The sequence below is a fragment of the Drosophila eugracilis genome, unplaced genomic scaffold (genome assembly GCF_018153835.1).
Source record: "Drosophila eugracilis isolate 14026-0451.02 unplaced genomic scaffold, ASM1815383v1 contig_440, whole genome shotgun sequence".
Taxonomy (NCBI): domain Eukaryota; kingdom Metazoa; phylum Arthropoda; class Insecta; order Diptera; family Drosophilidae; genus Drosophila; species Drosophila eugracilis.
The window spans coordinates 351,738-365,574 of record NW_024573306.1 but is presented as its reverse complement, the minus strand read 5'-3'; the positions used below and the strand labels follow the sequence as shown (position 1 = coordinate 365,574).

Below are 13,837 nucleotides of genomic sequence, written 5' to 3'. Positions count from 1 at the left end.
ATCATGGCGTGGCATCGGTTGGAGCAGCCAACCAACTAGTCTTCTTCCACCAGCTGCCTTCAATGGGCAATTATTGATTGATGCCAAGTGCACATCGCTGGCGGGGCTTTTGGGTATAGCTTTGGATGGGTTGTACTATGGGGATGCTGCTGCTTCTGCTTCTGCTGCTGCCACTGAAGTGGCCTGCACTGTGCTGTAACCCTGATCTAGTGCCCCTTTTCTGCAGCATCTGCTGTCAATGTTAAGATTTTAGACATTGAAATTATTCTTTTGCGGCGCCTCGAAGCTTAAAGTTTTAATTTGTAGTTTTCCTTTGGTGTCGTCTCTCTCTCTCTCTGTGTATGTGTTTGTGTGTGGCAAGTTTCGTTTCGTTTGCCATTCCAAATGCAGCACTTCATTGGCTTCTCTTTTCCTGTGTGGTCTTGATGTTTTTGCGGCTCTGGAACTTATTATTTTTCGGCAAAGTTTTCCTAGGTCTTCTGGTGACAGGGGGTTTTACTTTTTACTTAAAAGAAATAAATACATTTTATAGTATTTTCCATAATTGCAAGTCAATGTTGCTGCTGGCCGCCACCACACACCAAAAAAATATGCTAAAGAAAATTATTTCTGAGAGATTTTTGGGCCAAAACGTGTTCTGCATACTTAAGGCCACAGAAACCAAACAAATTTATTTAAATGAGTCAGGAAAATTAAGTGGAAATGTGTGTGTCAGAGGAAGAACGCCACCTCCTGTGTGTTGGGGAAATGAACAAAATACGCGAGATGTAGATAAGTCGAAAGCGGGGCAAATTTTAATGCCGCTCCAGCAAACCTTAGACAAATAAAACTATAAATATAAACGTTGTCGGGGTATCGGAGGGGACTGTATTTAAATAAGTGCCCTGTGACTGGCGCACGTGTTTGATATTTCCTTTAGTTTTATGTCAGACAATGTCAAGCCCACCCACACATCCGACCGTTGATAATTCAATAAACTAAACAAGATTCTGTGGGAGATTTATGGGTATACTGAACCCGACTTTCGGGAGTTGAAACTGCTCGGGGTGGTTTATAAATCTTCATTTCAGCAAAGACACACACACACACACCATACATACAGAAGCTCTGCCTTCTTAGTCGCTTATTAAAATGCCATTTTAGAGTGGGGGAAACTGGGCGCGGCTGGTTCATAAATTGCCAACACTTATGCTCAATAAATGGCCATAAATCTGGACTCGACTCGCTGGCGGCATTAAAATGCGTAGCGACACAGACCAAAATGGAAATAACAAAAACATCAAGAACAGGAGCTACACAAAATGTAGCTACAGATGGAATATGCCACAGATGAAAAATATATTCCCATTCTATGAGTGTGTGTGCTGGTGGTGGTGAGCCAAAATCTCTGTTTGTTGTCGAATCATTTTCCACGGTTGTAATTTGGTTTTAAAAACGCTAACATTTGTTACATCCTAGCAACGCGTTGTATGTGTTCTTAACGTGCTCACATTAAGTTGATGGCCTAGCCAGCTTGAGGGCTGGCTAAAATTGATTAATTGACAGTTGACTCAGCGCCATTTTCAGCTCACTTTTGGCCATGACTTGTGCGTAGATCCATTCACCCAAAAACGAACCAGCCAATCGTTTTGCTACATTTCACAAAACTGCATTAAATTTCGAGTCATTAGGCAGCAGTTTATTTCCCTCTCTCAATTGTGTCCTTGGTCCTCCCTTCCGCCTTCTCAAATATTGCCAACATTAGCTGGACATCTTCTATCTGCGCTTTACACATCGCTGACTGCAATTCTTGGAGCTATCTGGATGGCATTGTGAGGCGTTCATCATGCAAATGTAAGCGAAAATAATAAGATAGTTCTAGTTATGGGCAATCGTCGAAGGAAACTGAGTTTTTCATGGGAAAAGAACAGAAATGTTGTATTTTAAAAGAAAATTTTACGAAAATGATTTAGTTTGTTGATTAAATAAATTGAATATTCAAAACGTATATTTAATTAAGCTGAATATTGGCATATAATAATATGATTATGAATTAAAAATATCGAAACATGGGAAAGTTCTTGAAGCTATTTCACAGTTTTCCTACTTAAATATGTTTTCTAACAGCCTGGTTTTCCTCTGTTTTACCAGTTTTTGTGTGTTTTAGTTTGGCTTTCGATTTCGACTTTCTAATTGAGCAATTTCCTTCGGATAATTGCTTTTGCGCACTGTCGCATTTGGACTTGGATTCACATTCAGATTCAGATACAGATGCCGATTGCGATTCACAGCCGCGCCCACTGAATCTCCTGCCCACTAATGTCTGCAATCTGGAATTGGACAATTAATTTGTGTTAGCAGGCATCCCAGCAATTCATAAACAAACAAATTGAAATTGGAAGGAGCGGGCCATTTGCATAATGCTGACTAAGTGAGAAACCAGATGGGCACGGGCACTGGCACTCGAGCATTTCGAGTGTTTCCAAGAGCGGATGCAGCTTCAAATCTAAATCCCCTCCACACACACCTCAAATACTAACATACTCGTACACACACGCTGAAACTGTTGATATGCAAACGCAGTCATAAAACGTGACATTTGCCGTCAGCTTCAATTTGGCCAAGGCATTGAATGGCCATAAAGTGAGCGAGTCTGTATGTGAGCTGAGCTGACGTTGCCTGGTCTGGAAAAAGGTAGCAGAAATTCAAAATGAAACGTAATTTGCATATGGAAGAGCAGGAGGCGAAGGCGAACAGGAGGGCGTGTTCAAGCTGCTCGAGGGCGGCTTTTTATGCACACCCAGACACACACACACACACAGCAGAGAATCAAGTGGGTGAAGTCGGTGAAGCCAAAAGGTAAAGGTGGAACTTGCCCTAATCTGCATAATAATAAACCAACCACACAAACGCAAAACATGAAAAAACACACACATAAATTGCCACCCCCAAACTTGCCCCATTTTTGCCATATTTAATGCTGTGTAAATTGAATTTCCATCACTTTATGATTACTTGATGCGGACTGAGGTGGAAATATTCATCAAGTTGACTTTTTGTTTGGAGTCCCGGAGTTTCCTCTCTGATTTATTTGCCCAAGCCCGTGGGAAACGGTGCGCCATCTAACGTCAAGCCGAACTATTGAGGACTTCCGAGTCCGGGAATCTTGGACTGCAGTTACCCAAGTAACTGGGCATATCAATTTTAATCAAATTGACAGGCTCCCCAGCACCAATGAAACTTTATTGCCCACTTTCGCAGGCACATGGAAGTGTGTCTAGGTGTCCTTAAACCTCAAGTGGTCCTTGGGGTATTCAAATAAAATGTATTGGCAACTCTTTGGTGAAAGGAAATTCCCATGAAAACTCATTCAAGAATGTATATTTATATGTTTATGCTTTAGCTTACCTTTATCTTTTTTCCCTGACATTGGCCATTGTTGTTGATGTTTATATTTAATTAATATATTAATTTATGCGCCGCGCGTTGATCATTTGTTGCATATTGTGTTTGCTGAGTGTGGCATTTGCATTGATTAAAATTGAATTGAGTGGAAGATTCCCTTCTTTTATTATCCATTACAGCGCACGTACGTTTTGCGTTGAATTGATTTAATTGGAGTAGTTTTTGTTGGGTTTTGGTTTTGTATTAAATTACAGTTTATTGGGTTTTAAAGTTCCATAATTCATTTGACTTTGAAGTGAGTAAGTTTCATAGTTTATAACACCTTAATTTGTATACACGAGATTTAGCTACTACTAGGTACACGTACACGTAAAACTTATCCAAAAGTTTGTTGTTGTTTTTGATATATAAAATGCATATCTCCGCTATATAATTCATATCTTCCATATATAAGTAGGTATATCTATGCTCCAGTTACAGATTCACTTTCTTTGCTGTGCAATTAACAAGTGCAATTGCTGGCATCATTCCGACTTGATATGATCTTACGGTATAATAAACAATTGAGCTCTCCGGTTGCATTCCCTATTGTCCTCCTTGAAATTCTCATTATTCTTCTTCTACTTCCGCATCCTTTGTGGTTGCTCCTGGGTCATTCCGCTCATCAATTTTAACATCGCTGGACTTTTAATGTAAACTTATTCCACTTTCGTGTGTGTATGCATGTATATACGTTGTATTCAACATCAATAAAACATCAATAAAAATCGGTTTTGTTAACAACACTTTTATAAAAAAGAACGCAACGTTACGACGGTTGGGTTACACATATATATCCATATATAAGTACATAAGTCTGTCTAGATATCTATATATTTTGTTGTATTCATAGATTGTATGTCTATATATATATATATATATACATTTATATTAACAACACTTAACACACAGAAATGCTACATGAAGATGTGTGTGTCCTCAGGATGCGGAATGTTCAAAAATTTAGTAGCTCCTTTTTGTGTGTTTTGGGGTTTGATTTCTCGATTGATTTTTGCTTCACAAATTCTAAAAATTTCACATCACAGCCAATGGATACTGACGATGGGACGCATTTCCTCCACTCCTGATCCTCCTCCTCCTTCTCCTCCTTCGGCTTCCTCTGCTAATTTTCAGCCGGGTGGAAATGATGTTGATGATTTTGCGGATGCTGCAGATGCTGATGAGAGGTGGCAACGATTTTTTTGCTGGCGGCCCCAGCAAACTAACAATTTGGGGGCCTCTGTTATCCATCTGGGAAGTTGCCAGGTCCCAGCTGGAGCATGTCTCATTTGGGCTCCTCAATGGTCTGCCCGACCACTATGATGATCACAATGAATACGGCCAGCAGGACGAGGATGCAGCAGATGGCCACGGCCACCATGGCGCTGTTACTCATGCGGGAACTCTTTTTTTTCTTCCCTTAGTGGCTCACTTTTCAAATGGAATCGATGGCTTCTCTATCTGTATTTGTGATTATTTTTTTGGGGAGAAGAGAAAGTGAAGTGGGAATTTGCATATTGACAGTAACTGCGATTGAGATTGCTTGGCTGTGCACAGTTGAGATTATCGGTCGATCCACTGGGCCATCACTTGTCATAAATCCCCCGACCTACGAATGGCACTGACAAATGCCATAACCACCACCTATCGCCCAACGCCCACCGTCCACCGCCAACAGAAACAAATTGCCTGCCATAAATTGCGAGGCCTGCCTATCAGCCGCTCGACTGTGCATGAAATGCCCGACAGCCTGTGGACAGCCCAAAACTTGTCACCTCCAGTGCGTATGTGCGATATCCTTCCACCCTACCCAATACTCAGCACAGAGCTCCCAACTCGCACACACACACACGCACTTCATCAAGAGTGTCCTGATACGAGTGGGGAATTTGGCCAAAAATCACAACCCATAAGGGCGAGCCGAGCTGTCCCAGGGAGTCCTTTGTCTGCCAGTGACACATGATTAATGCTGTCCGACCGGAGAGTGGGTCCTTGCACTTCCCGCCAGCTGAATGCAATTTCAAGTGTCTATTATCCTGTCTAATAGCTGCTGAGCTGTGCTGCTCATCTGCCGTCGTCCTGACGATAATTGCCAGTGCATTATGAGTTCTGACATGGCAGCTCGGGCACACGACACGTATACTTAATTATCGGCGCTGTTCGCCAGTCCAACACGAGGGGGAAAATTCAATTACATCGAAACAAAACTTGACAAGCCATCAATTCGATTCATTGAAAAATGAAAATAAAACATAAAAAATATATCGAATTGATTGTATGAAGGTCCCTCTGCAGTAGAAGAACTGTGAATTCTCTAATGAAGTGGGAAAAGGACACATAAGTTTGTAATATGAATTCATGAAAGTTTATGAGTCGACGAGAAATAGAAATGAATAACTTTTTCTACTTAGCATTGACAATAATTTGAAGTCTTATTTGATAATTTTAATCTGTACATTTTATATAGAATATAATTATCTTTAATATTTCTTTGTATTTCATTTTTAAATGAAAGAAAAAATATTTTCTATTTATTAAGCACTCAACCAAACCCGAAATATCGAAGCTCGTTAAAAGAGTATAAAAGCGTCAAATAAATGTTCACGTTTTTCACTGTTTTTCTTTTTGCCAATGTGAAAATGGCTAAAACCATTGAAACGTCGCTGACATTGCTGGCCAAAACAGGAACCAGACGGCCAACAACCGCTTGGAACTTTTGATAAGTTTTTGCAGTGCCAAATGGAAGGTGAACGGAATTGAATGTAAAAACTAATGCAGACCCAGTTCTCGCACAAATGGCCACAGCTGCTGTCAGTCGTTATCAATGGCAATGGCAATGGCAACACGAATTCAATTCGAGGGGGCCAAAAGGACAACAAATTCACAGAGCTTAAAGGTTGGAGGAGAGGTCTTACTTTAAGCTAGCACTTGGGGGTCCACTTGCTGGGAAATGGCCTTTTAATTAAGCCGCTCACGCAAATAATTTGGCCTTTCCCAAGCATCAAGAAAGGAGCTGCTGTCAATGTTTGTGGCAGTTGCCATTTCTCCATTTGATTTTGACGCGCACTAGTGGCTTCCCCGCTGTGCAAACTCTCGTTCAAAAAGGCTTCGCTATTTAAATATTTATTTTTATTTATTTGGGCCCATTTGTCTGGTCTGCGAGTGCGTTTAAAAAAGCTCTAAATAAGCCAGAAACTAACTGGCTTTTAGGGCTTTAGTACGCCTCGTTTTCGTGACTCAATTGCTCTTTGTTACTGTCCCTTTGAATTGGTCAATTAATATTAATGAAATGCTCGTCTTCCGCACTTCGCGCGATCTCATTTCACCTGTTCTGCTGGGTCGTGCATAAATTATGCTTTCCTGTCTGCCTTTATTTTCCCACATACACCTTACATGTACATCATTTGACCGAAAAACTTTTAAAACTTCCCCTTGCCATTTTTTGCCAGGAGGCGAATTATGTTGTAATAAGTCAATTTATCAGTTTATTTTTAGCTTACACATGTAAGCCGCGGGCGCATCAATCAAATTATGTTTGCCAAGCGGTAGGCGTAAAATTAAATGAAATGCAGTTACCGACCGGCCAACGAGTCGTATACGCAACCTGGCCAAGTACTTGACTCAATTGCGTGCGCTTGTATTTTATGGCTGACGATAAAAGGCCAAAATGATATATTTTATATTTGTTTATTGCCAGCTTTTTTGGGGAAATATTTCGACCCACGTCAAAAGGATATCCGTGGGCTGGGCTGACGGAGTCTCTTGAAAAGATTTACAACACATTGCAGTGACACATATTGTTGGTCCGTCAGAGGCTTCCATTGTCTATGAGTCTTAATTAAATTAGCGCCAGAAGGCGACGAGCCACAAACACAGATAAACGGAGATGGGCCAAGATGACAGGATACTAGAATACCCTCGTATCATAACATCTCAAGAAAACAAAGGAAATGCCGAGGAAAGAAGCTTGTCACTGCCACGCTGTGTGAGCGTTTGAGAGTGTGTGTGCGTTGAAAGAAATAAAATAAATTTTTGCAATTTCGTAAGTTTTATGCGCACATTTGCAAAATTTGTTTATGCTGGCGAAATGGAAAGGACTGCGGGAGTGTGAGAGGTCATAGAACAAATGGGCCATGACGTGGTGGTGTTGGTGCTGGCCACCCCACGGGATGGGAGTGGGGCATGTAAAGGGAAGAAAAAAGGGTGGAACAGCTCCCCAGGAGTGCGTAAGCAGCGCACATCGTTGGCTGCCAGTGACGTTGGCAACATTTCTGCGTGTTCTCGTGTGCGCTGGCACATAAATTCAATTTGTTTCTCCAGCGAATCGTTGAAGGGTTAACGCTAGCCCAACTGCCAGGGAAAAAAAATTTGAAAAAAATTATGGAAAATTGCACAAGTCGTTGAGAAAGGGGGGGGGGGGGAGGAGAAAACGTTTATGAAATTGCATGCAGAATTAAAGCCGCCAGGCGAATGCCAAGCGAATCCTTTGTCAAGTTCAACTGCACGGCGCGACCTTGGCAGATGCGACTCAAGAAGTCCTCTCCGCCGAGTGCCGTGTGTTAGTGTGATTGTGACTGTCTTTGTGGACCAGGACGAGTGATTATATGTGTATGTGTATATCAGGACAATAGCCGCATAAATGCTCGAGCTGTGCTTTAAAGCTGTCGCCGTGTTGTTGCGCTGTCTTGTGATGTCAAAAGTCAAAAGTGCATTAAAATAATTGCACTTGTTTAGGCGCCTCTTGGCAACTGCCAGCGACCAGTTCTGATTTATTTTACCAATACACAGACATATAGAGCTTCTTTCCATGTTAAAGCAAATAAAAATATAATACAAGAAATATAAAATCCCATAAAACAGTTTATCCTGACACCTATTAATTATAGTAATCACATTCATGAGAGGAAATTGCATGAAAAACCCACAGTTAAATGTTTTTTTTATAAACTTTTAGCAATACAATTGTAGCTTTTAATTAATTTTACAGGTTCATTTATTATGGACTCTGACAAGGCTTTTGTTTTAATTAAATTTTATTAATACTCGTAATCATTAATCGTCACTTAATGAGCTATTAATTTAAAAGTGATTTTAATGGTTTGTAAAAACATTGCACATTTTAAAAGTCAAATTCGATTAAGGCAGAAAATTACTAATGCATGTGTTTACTTTGTAAATTCTATTTTTGTTTTTATTTATTTAATGTTCATTGGGGAAATTTCTATCTGGACAGCTGATATATATTTTTGATCAGCTTTAAATTTAGATTGCAGTTGGAAATAGTTCGGAAAATTAGCGAAATGATAAATGATTCTAAAATAAGTATAGATGCATGAGATGATGAATTTAATTAAAAGAATTTGAGACTTTATCTTCTTCTATCGACTGTGCTTGTATGAGGAATAAGACCTCAAGGCTTCTCCCGGTGTACGTGTGAGGCTCACGTTTCCGCCTTCAACTGCACTTAAACTTGATTTCTGTGTATCCTTTGTCTTAGTTCCTTGGACAAGCGTCTGGGCCTCATTGTATCCCACATGAATGGGGGATTTGTTACCGTGTGTGTGTGTGTGTGGCAGAGGGAGAGTGGGTGTAACCTCGACACAGTAGCTGGTGGGTGGCCTTCTTTTTGGCCCGCTTCCTGACCCAGCTTGTTGCATGTTTCACGTTGGCTTTTATAGCAGGGAGATTTTTAAAGCTTACACAGAGATGCTCGACTCTGTCTCGTTTGTATCTCGTTTTATATATTCACGTATCACAAAAGAGATATTTTAATATGCCAAGGAACGTGCGACAAAGATTAATGAAATTCCCGCCTTAAAGCCTCATCTTTCTGGATAAGTGAATTCATTTCGCTTGTGAGGGCGGAAACAATGCGAATTTGTAAGCAGCACATCACCGCATTCAAAACGAAATACCAGTCTACTGACACTAAGATTCCCGGAAATATTGAAAATTCAAATTGGGTAATCAGCCATAAGGCCATCGAGTTCTGTTTGCCAATTCCATTAGGTATTAGAAATTAGGAATTCGCGAACAACGCTGAATTTCGGGTCTATTTGAATTGGCTTCCTATTGGTGTTTTATTTCCCCTCGTTCCGTTCTGGCTGATTCTGTTTATTTATAATTCGATTGGAAATGTGTTTGGCCAAAGAAGTTCATTTCGGATGGCGCCACCTCATCGCATTTTATGACCATTTGCGGTTTGTTTATCTTTCTCTGTTTAGCTTAATTACCGTGCTATTCCTTTCATATTTAATGTATCGGAAAGTTCTGCCTGCCCACACACAGAAACTCAATCGAATCGCTCTTTGAGTGCTCGATTAATGATTTTTATTGAAATCGGCATAGTTTTCGCTTGGCTTGCCCACGACGGTCCATAAATTCATAATGCAAGGGGGAAACTTTAGCTAGCCATTTGCTCTGTTCAGATTGATTAGAAGATTGATGGACCGACTGGCTGCAACTAAGTGAGAATGACTTCAACTTTGTGAACTACTCGTAATTGATTGGCTTAGCTATTTTCCTTTAGGGTTAGGGGTCATCTAAAAGGTTTGCGAATATTGTTTGATCGCATGCTGCATAACTTATGGCCCTTTATTGGCCAAGTTAATAAAATCTTAAAGCTCATAAGCCTTGGGCAAATTTAATTCCAGAGGTGGGACATCAAACGACGGTCCCTTTTTAATCAGCAAACTCATTAGCATCGTCCGCTAACTAAATACAAATTAAAGAAACAGCATCCACAGCTGGCGAAAGCCTCCCCCTTTTTCCTACGCTTTTCCTGCTGGTTGGTAAAAAGTTTTCACTTGGCAGCCGTCAAGTTGATGTAATGAAAAAGTTGCAGCATTTTTCTAACAATATTTTCCCAGCTCATATCACATGACATGGACACGCTGGCTACTGGAAAAAGCTGCTGCTGCAGAAAGCCTTCAAAACAACAAGCACTCGGCACAGGGCGCTAATTAGTTTCGAGTCGGTTTTTGAATAAAAAAATATTTTTTAAAAAACGTGGCTCATACGCAACGTTGGCTCGCAAAAAAATAGCAAAAACGGAAATGGAAAGAAATACTTTTTTTTAGCGAATGCTAACACAAACAGAAATAAATAAACACTTTCAATGGAAAACGGCCACGTCCTCCACCACAGTTTTCACCTTACTTTTCGTCGGGTCCAGCCGGCGGTAAAAGCGCTGGCAAAAGCGGAATCCTGACAAAGGAGCTAAAGGGAAACCATGTGAGAAACGGGTTAGCAGCCTGGAAGCGAAGCCAGTGCAGCTCATTATAAAATAGCCAAAGTGAAAACCCTATTTTCCGATTCGAGGGCGGGTCAAAGGTGCTGACTCCGAGTCCCAAAAAAAAAAAATTCACTTTGAGATCCCAACTGAAATTTTAACGATGCATATAAAAACCCGGCGACGGCAAATGAATAAATAATTTATGCGTAAGGGTCCTAAACACTCGAGTGGCTGGCAACATTATTTGCCAAGTTACTCTTTTCTCTTCCTTTTATTTTATTCGTTTTTTTTTACATTTTCCACACGTAGCAAATTTTATCTCTCTATTACCTGGCTGGCAGTGGCTTGATTTAGTGGCAATGTCTCAGCTACCAAAGAAAAAAGGGTTGAGTTTTCCAAGCCCTTCCGCTAACTTTTCCCATGAGTTGCTCGGTCGGGTTATGTTTGCTTATCACCTGGTTGGCCACTCAAACAGAGTGAAAAACGATTGCGGCCCTCTGTTTGCACATTTGGCACGTTTCAATTTCGCAGCGATTGCCGAACTGCATGCAAATTGCAAGCTGAATACCTTATTTCTTTTTTGATCAAATGTTTAATCTTTTTGGAAGTGGAAAAGTAACTTGGTAATAACGCACTTTCGATTAGTGTTAAACTATCTTCTTTAACTATATGTCTTATTACCAATATTTCCACTAAGTTTAATTATTATATTAAACTCTTATCTTATCTGGAATCTTCACTCTCTTTAAACAAAGTTGCAATTTACAAGTGGATATTCGTCTTAAATAACTGTGAGAAAATAATAGAAAGTTTTAGTGTTTTAAACGCGCTTTGTTTATAACAAAACATGCACAGAATTTATATTGAAACTTATTAAAAGCAATATTATAATGGGGAATATGGTTTGCATAACTATTTCACATTAAAGGAATAATGTATAATAACTATTAAGAAACGTGAACGGAATTCAAAGCTGTGCATTAAAAATAAAGTGTTTTCTTTTTGGTTTAAAATTACATATTTAGTAAATGGTTATATAGTAAGCCTAACCTAAGTTAACCATATTGAATATAGTTTTTAGGTTAAACCACTGAATAATCCTGATTTAAAAAAAAAAACACTCAGTTAGAAAATAAGCAATGGGTTCAGTCCTGTCCTAAATCAAAGTTGTCACTTGTCATTTTCAGGCGCTGCACGAGCGGAAATTGGAAAGTTCGCCCCAGACAGTGACTCCAATTAAGCAGGTGGCGAACAGGTGAGATCCAGCAAAAGTTGTAATAACTGCCGTGGACACATTTCCATCGCTATCTCCATCGCCATCTCCATCGCCATCGCCCCTTTTCTTTAACCTTTTCCGCATTTTTCCTGTGTGGGTGGGTATCTTGTGTGTGTGTGTGTGTGGGATTTTATTGCTGCATTGCAAACAATACAAGGGCCATGTTGTAAATCCCTCAACAATTGCCTGCCTCCAATTCGTTTTGTAACCTTTCGTTGCTCCAGAATGCTCTCCTGTGTAAGGACGTTCCAAGGAAAGCACTCAGGGTTACCGATTAGGAATATATGGCCATTGTGCATGTGAACTAATAACGCATTTCTATGGCTGCCTTTTGAATGGGAACTTCACTTCAACGTGAATTCATCTAACGCACTTTCGCTCAATGCAAATAATATCAATTTCACTGAAATGAGTATTTTTTGTTACTGCCAGATTCTAGGAATCTGAGTCAGCTCTTTACATTGACATTTCACGAACTCCCAAAGGGATAGGTGTCATGATTTTATGAAATTAACTGGAAATGCAATTTTGTCAACCAGGCAATAAAGGACTTTGGGGAAGTAATATAACGTGAACATCAAAGTTTGAACTAATTCTTTAATGGAGGGATAAAGTAATCATTAAACTCTTGATGGTATATAAGTTTAAAAATGGAAAGTTATAAATTGAGATAGCATAGCTTTATAAATTAGAATAATTAGCAAACTTCGTTGGACTTAATGTTCACACATTCACATTCAGCACTCAAAAGCATATAGTTTGAAAAACTTCATTTAGATATACAGCTTTCTGATATGGAAGGCTTTCATATACTTTAGTGTTTCATTTTAAGCAACTAACTGAGGGATGATACAATTTCTTTAGCTTTGAAGGCTATATCCACCAGATGTTTTCCTGAGACGATCTGCCAAACCCCTTTCCATCCCATTCGATCACCATAACTTAAATACCCCACTCCACAATCCAAAGAATATCTCAATTGTGCACCCGAGCCAAGGCAATTTCAAAGAAATATGTAAATCAAGTTCCATTTGAATATTTACGTCTCGCAGCCGAGGGCTTTCTCAATTGATTTGTAATTCACTTTTGTGTTGAACAATTCTGCGCTAAGCTCTCCGCTTTTGGCAGACAGCTTCTTATCACCGGGATTTTGGATAAGTTTTTCTTGACACCGAAACGGAATGGTTAAGCGAACTTAAATATGCAAACTAAAATCCGGAGCGATAGGGCGGAAAAACACAAGACCGTTGGCAGAGGTTGAATACCGGGAAAAGTGCGCGCGTTGCTGGGAAAACTGTTTTGTGGGTCCTGTCGCACGATGCGATTAATGACGCGATGCGATGCTGTTTTGAAAGCTGGTGGTAAGCTGATTCTGGAGCTGGTTGAATTGGCTGAAAAGCGAGCTGCGTGTTTGCCGCACGGCCGACAGAAATCGACTGAACGCATTCGGCTGCTGCCACGGCATTTAAATGGCAGAGAGAGAAGCGGAAAAGTCGGAAAAGTCAGAAAAGTGAGCATAAACGAGAGAGAGAGAGAGCAGCCTGCGATGACATCAAGTGAAAGCTCTTTCATTTGAATCTCGAGGCGGTTAGCCCTCCGCCAAAATACAACACAACTGAAATAAATCAAATTGAATTTATGATTTCGTTTTTTTGTGCACTTCATTCTTTTTCTTCCATCCACCCAGAATCCTTGGCCCCTATGAGTTGCTGCTTGGAGTTTGTTTGCCCCTGGATTTCATTTCGCTCCAGCTCAATGAGCCGTCGATTCTGTTTGTTCGAGTGGCCAACGAGCTCTTTAATCGCCCATCCAAAGCCGCCACTTGAGACAGCTGGCAGGTGGCAGATTTCAGGTGAAAGATTTCAGGTGGCAGCCATCAGAGGCAGCCAAAGCTGACAGCTGAG

General features: G+C 40.3%; 2 protein-coding genes across 9 annotated transcripts in view; both read right to left on the bottom strand.

Moving 5' to 3' along the window:
* LOC108117152 (cubilin) overlaps positions 1-13,837 on the bottom strand; it is a 41,691-nt gene that overhangs the window by 15,472 nt on the left and 12,382 nt on the right. Inside the window, exon 1 of one of the 8 annotated variants that reach the window (XM_017229417.2) lies at positions 3,388-4,687. The exons of the other annotated variants lie outside the window; for them this stretch is intronic. Coding sequence (XP_017084906.2) covers positions 3,388-3,409 — 22 coding nt within the window. The 5' untranslated portion in view covers positions 3,410-4,687. Of the gene's footprint in view, positions 1-3,387; positions 4,688-13,837 lie in introns of those variants that run through there. 8 annotated transcript variants of the gene reach the window in all.
* LOC108117154 lies at positions 4,708-13,378 on the bottom strand. The gene is made up of 2 exons (XM_017229418.2): positions 12,977-13,378; positions 4,708-4,884 (listed from the first exon to the last, which is right to left on the bottom strand). The coding sequence occupies exon 2, from the start codon at positions 4,817-4,819 to the stop codon at positions 4,709-4,711; it is 111 nt and encodes a 36-aa protein (XP_017084907.1). The 5' UTR covers positions 4,820-4,884; positions 12,977-13,378; the 3' UTR covers position 4,708.